At 41.0% G+C, this 6,000-nt stretch overlaps 1 protein-coding gene across 1 annotated transcript in view; it reads right to left on the reverse strand.

Annotated features, from left to right (window-relative positions):
* Positions 1-1,663, reverse strand: part of GDPD1 (glycerophosphodiester phosphodiesterase domain containing 1) — a 55,617-nt gene extending 53,954 nt beyond the window's left edge. Inside the window, exon 1 of the mRNA XM_047080538.1 lies at positions 1,510-1,663. Coding sequence (XP_046936494.1) covers positions 1,510-1,651 — 142 coding nt within the window. The 5' untranslated portion in view covers positions 1,652-1,663. The remainder of the gene's footprint in view (positions 1-1,509) is intronic.
* Between the last annotated feature and the right edge of the window lie 4,337 nt (positions 1,664-6,000).

Here is a 6,000-nt window from a genome sequence, read left to right on the forward strand (position 1 = left end):
AAAAAATTATATCAGTAACCACAACTGTAGTATGTGTACTGCCTATCTCCAAAATAAAAGGACTACTACCATTGAAAATTGCTTCTACGGCAACAATTTAAATACTAAAAGCTGGTTTGGGGTTTTAATGAGTGAAGGTACATTAGCGGTCATGTCATCCTATAGTTTAACTATGTATCTAATTAAAACACAGATAAACCAAATAAGCAATAACATGGCATTTTGCTGGTGAGCGCTTAAAACCTCTGATGCTTTTCATGAGTAAGGAGACTAGCATAACTATTGAAGTCATTCTTTAGAACTGTTTTTAACATAAAATTGTACAGATTATACAGAAGAATGGTAATGTACTTCCGTGATATTTAAAACTGTATTCCTGGCCAATTCTTGTTAAAAAAGGTGTTATGATACCACATCAAGTTTTAGACTGTAAACTCCTAGAATTTACCATGTCAAGTTATTAGACTGTAAATTCCAAGCAGTTTTAACCTAGTTTAACATTCAGCTCTTAACAGTTAAAATTAATTGACTTAATCCAATTTCACAACATTTTACACATCATGCTTGAAATGAAATAAAGACACATTATTCTACAATAACGAAGAAGCAAAGATTTGGCCTGCTGTTTGGTAAACTACAGGGTGGACTATCTAGGCTCCTTTGTAAGATACTTTTCCAAGAAACAACTTCTTTTTCTTTAAACAAATACAGTCCTATCATAAACGACATCATCTTTTCGTCTTTAGGAAATCCAGGTGTCATTGCTGAGGTGCAGGGTGGGGCTAAAAAAATAAAAATAAAAACAAAAAAACCCAAAACTGGTGGAAGGCTTGCAGCCTTGGGAACCAGGATGCTCCAGTTTCTGTCCCAGTCCAGCCCAAGCTTGAATTGTGACCTTGGGAAGTGTCCCCAGGTCAGTGACTCGGTTTCCCTCTTTTCTTAATTATCAGTGCTCTGAGACGGGGGTAGGGGTGGGACCAGCCCCAAGGACTGCAGACAACTGGCTGCAGCACGGTCCAGGTTCACGCAGTTCCTCAAACCTTGAAGCATGTCGCCCCGGATCTCCCTACAAGCTCAGCCACTGGTTCCGCTCAGAGGAGTCCATTCAGGTGCCCCAGCTGGGTACCCCTGGCTCTGCCCGGCGCTCCCCCCACCCTCCTGGTGCCTCGCTGATAGGAAGGGACCTTGCGATCATCCTTCCATCTGCCGAGAAACGCTCCATCTGCCCTTAATTCTCACCCTAGTCCTTCCTCCTTCACAGAATCCCTGACACCGCTGCACTCGAGAGATCCCCCACCTTGGTCTAAAGACCCCTTATCTTTCCTCAGAAGACCTCCCCGTCACATCGCCTTCACCTCCAGAAAACCCTCTTTCACACACCCCATTCTTCCTCAAACTCTCACGTATTTCCACCCGCCTGCCTTTTGCGGAGCTCCAAAGGACCCTAAGCTCTAGTGGGGAAAAGAGCCTCCCCCACCTCCGCCATCGGGATCTGGGGACCCCTCTCACCTCCACGGTGAGAGATGTGTTTACTGAGGAATCGCTGCTTCTTTCTCGGGTGCAGCAAGGTCGGGTATTTGAGCAACAAGAATGAGGTCACCAAGTACCCTCCTAGGGTGGAGAGAAGGTAAAAAGCCGCGGTGGACGACATTTCAGCCACCGTGTGGGAAGTCTCCCACCTCCGGGCCCTCTGAACTCCGCTGCGGCGGTCGCAACGGCTGCGGCGGCGGCAGCTGCTCGAGGTCTGCTCGCCCCCAGCCGGTGCCAGCGGTGCAGCGCACTTGTAGGCGCCAGCCCTCCACGCAGGCGCAGCCGGACCTCAGCGCCTGAGCAACAAAGGGGCTGCGGTACGCAGGCGCGCTCCGGCTGCTGGGTAGGAGCCTGCAGAGTCCGGTAGTGAGTATTTGTCGCCTAGCTCTGTGGTAGACCCAGAGCACTTCAGAAAAGCTCCAAACTGAGGCGAAAGCTTGGAAACCTGCCAGTGTCTTTGCCATCACTCATGCCGAAAAGGCTAGTCAAAGATAGCCTTCAGGAAGGCCTGACATAATTAGAAAATACGCATCAAAAAAGGAAAGTTTCCAGAACACATCTTAGCCCCTACTCTAGGAAGTACAAAGAACTGTTACCAATGGAGGAGTTAAAGCTTGCTAAAATACATAATAAACTCACCTATTTATCTAGCCGAGATAGAGCTTTCCCTATTGTCACACTTACATAAGACGTACTAGTTTATCAGTCAAATATTTGAGGGACAGACTCCTCTCATTTCACTGAATATGCAGTCCCCATGCTTTATACAGGATAGGCAGTCAAGAAATATTTGTTGACTTGCAAGTCTATTCACAATAAGACAATGTTGACAAGGTTATAGGTTATTACTTAAAAGTTTTACAAAGACAGGAAACTCAATTCCAGAAGGCCCAACTAGTTTTCCTCTCACCCATACTTCCAGGTTTATATAAGGAAAATGTGGGACAAAGGTCTGTGGCCTCATGCCAGAGGGCAGTGAAGGTCAAGTTGATCCCAGTCTTAGAGTCAATCCTGGGTGGGGTCTAGTTGGCTCAGAACTGTAGCTGAAAAAAAGATTTCTGCATCAGTTTACCACCACACTAGTCTATTCCTTTTTTTTTTTTTTTTAACTTTTTAAAATACTTATTTTTGAGAGAGAGAGTGAGACAGGGTGAGCTGGGGAGAGCCAGAGAGGGAGACACAGAATCAGAAGCAGTCTCCAGGCTCTGAGCTGTAAGCACAGAGCCTGTCGAGGGGCTTGAACCACGAGCCTTGAGAACATGACCTGAGCCGAAGTCAGAGGCTTAACCGACTGAGCCACCTAGGCGCCCCTATTTCTTGATGTAATATCAAAATATCCTGAGACGTGATAAAGCCTTTATGGAAAAAAAACTAAGTATAAAAATTTCCAAATATAACCGCACTTTTTAAGTTAAAACATTTTAGGGGTGCCTGGGTTGAGCTCAGTTGGTTGAGCTTCTGACTCCTGGCTTTGGCTCAGGTCATGATCTCGGGGTTTCATGGGTTTGGGCCACGCATAGGGCTCCACACTGACAGTATGGAGCCTGCTTAGGATTCTCTGTCTCCCTCTCTTTCTGCCCCTCCTTTCCCACTATACATATAATTAAAACACTTTAAGGAAATTCATGAGTTGAAAAATACTGCCTTGTTAAGAATTAAGGGGAGTACTTAGGGCTGCCAAATTCTATCCTACAGAGCATATACACTGGTTGCATATATATATTTGCATAATCTCACCTGAAAGCAACTTTTCTCTAAATCCGATTATTACTATTTTTGATGAGTATAGATCCATGTATATGATAAATATTTTCTGGAAAAAATATGTAACTAAGAATATTTAACCTTCAAGTATAGAGTTACCTATGGCTTAGTAGCTAGAGCTCTGGACTTAAAACCCATATACATAGCTATACCATTTGCAAGCTGAGTGACTTTGGGCATAGCTGACTGACTTTGGGCATATTATTTAGTTTAAGCCTCAGTTTCTACATCTGTAAAATGAGGATAGTAGTATCTAACTTCACAGGGGCATTTTGAGGATCTAATGAAGTAAAATGAAAGCACTGAAAGTATCCTGTATAAGTAAAGCATTATGTCAGAAGTAAAAATAGTTTTCTCTAAAATATTACCAAAAAATTTAGGAAAAGTACATAGAAATATCAAAATAAGTAGCCAAGCAGGACCACATATACTTCATTGGAGGCCCAAGAAAATTAAAATTAATTAAAGAACAGGCAAGCAATAATAATAGAAAAACCTCTTTTTTAAAAAAATTGCACCAATATGACCAGAGATGTCTTTTAGGATAAAGGAGTCAAATTTACAAGAGACACCAAAATTAATAAGACATTATTTAAATCAAGAATGGAAGGGGTGCCTGGATGGCTCAGTTGGTTAAATGTCTGACTCTTGATTTCAACTTGGGATTTTCTCTGTTCCTCTCTCTCTGTCCCTCTCCCTTGTTCTCTCTCTCTCACCCAAAATAATTAAATAAACTTAAAAAAGAATGGAAATTAGTACAATCAGTTGTCATAGGGGAGAAAATGTTAAAAAATAAAGCATATCAGAAATCGCTGACCTGTTTCATCATAAAGAAAAAACTGATGTCTGTAGAGGTTAAGTAGTTTGCCTAAGACTACACACCTAGTGACTGACGTTATAAAGGTCACCAATCTTAATTAACTTCAAGGGGTTGGTTGGAGAAGATAGTATTGATCTTCTGAAAAATAAAAGATTAATGAATGATTCCTTAGGTTGTCATTTCAATCCCATCTCCAATTGCACTGCCCAAATCATTAGTGCACTAGATAGCAGATGCAATTGCCTAGGAATATATATCACTGGGATCAGAGGGCATTTACCCGAGTTCTGAAGGAACCCATAAATTACGTTGTGATACTATTCAAGATAAGAAAACTGGTGATTAGATTGGTAGACTGCCGTCAAGATTCCCAGCTATGACAATGGGAATGTGATACTAGGCTAGAACATGGTTCAACTTTCTGTAGGGCAATTTAGCAATATGTATCAAAATGCAAAATGTGTATATCCCTTGCCCCAACAATCCAAGGTCTAACAGTTTATTCTGCAAAGAAAGCTTCACAAGTATTATTAAACAGGGTATGAATGCATCATGATGTTCCATCATTGTTTGTAGGAGCCCTAAGTCAGAAAGAACCTAAATATCAAATAACAAAAGACAGACTGTAAATCATTTGGGAAAATGATGCAGCCATTAATGACATACTTTCATTTATTGACAGGAAAAATGGCTGCCACATGTTGTTGAGTGAAAAAAAGTACATTACAAAAGAAGATGTACTCTGCAATTATTTAAAATTGAATACATATTTGCATGTGCATAAATGCATAGAGATGCCTAGAAGGATATTCACTAAAATGTTGCAAGTGGTTGACAGAGTACTAGCAGAGCAACAGAATTTCAAGTAATTTATTCTTACCTTTATTTATTTTTTTTTTTATTAAAAAAAATTTTTTTTAACGTTTATTTATTTTTGGGACAGAGAGAGACAGAGCATGAACGGGGGAGGGGCAGAGAGAGAAGGAGACACAGAATCGGAAACAGGCTCCAGGCTCTGAGCCATCAGCCCAGAGCCTGACGCGGGGCTCGAACTCACAGACCGCGAGATCGTGACCTGGCTGAAGTCGGACGCTTAACCGACTGCGCCACCCAGGCGCCCCTATTCTTACCTTTAAACATTTTTAAAATAAGGGATATAGTGACTGCATACTGGTTTTACAAAAACATCTAAGATATATTCAAAAACAAAACAAAAAACAATGTTTTAAATGGGATTATAAATTAGGTAGTCTTACTTTTATATTGAGAAAACAGCTAGGATAAAATCAAAGCTAAAAATCACTGGAAATTCAAGTACTGTACATATAACTTAGTAGGAAAAAGGGAGTAATAATGAACTGTTGTAACATAGTCCTCTAAGAGTGGAATAAAAAGGAAGCATAGGATATAATTTACACCTTAGAAATTTGTCTTATACCTATTCAAGTAGAAAATGATTTTTAGGGTGCCTGGGTGGCTCAGTTGGTTAAGCTTCCAGCTCTTGATTTTGGCTCAGGTCATGATCTCAGGGTTCATGGGATTGAGCCCTGGGTCAGGCTGATAGCACAGAGTCTGCTTGGGATTCTCTCTCTCCCTCTCTCTCTGTCTCTCTCTCTCTGCCCCTCCCTCATGCTTTCTCTCTCTCAAAATAAATAAACACTAAAATAAGTAAATAAATGAATAAATAAACCACAGAAAGATACAAGAGGAAAGGTACAAATCAAGTCTACAAAACTGCTATACATCATGGTGCTTACTGCAGTGTTTTGCAGGCACTAGGCACTGTTTACCTGATTATAAAAGGTAGGACTAAAACTAACCAAAATTTATTCACCATCTCCAAAACTATTAGAATTATGGTATACCTTTAAAAAGTAAATTCAAGA

The sequence above is a fragment of the Lynx rufus genome, unplaced genomic scaffold, assembly GCF_022079265.1.
Source record: "Lynx rufus isolate CCGP_SWC_20201006 ecotype Redwood Valley unplaced genomic scaffold, mLynRuf1.p SCAF_18, whole genome shotgun sequence".
In the NCBI taxonomy this organism is placed as follows: Eukaryota; Metazoa; Chordata; class Mammalia; order Carnivora; family Felidae; genus Lynx; species Lynx rufus.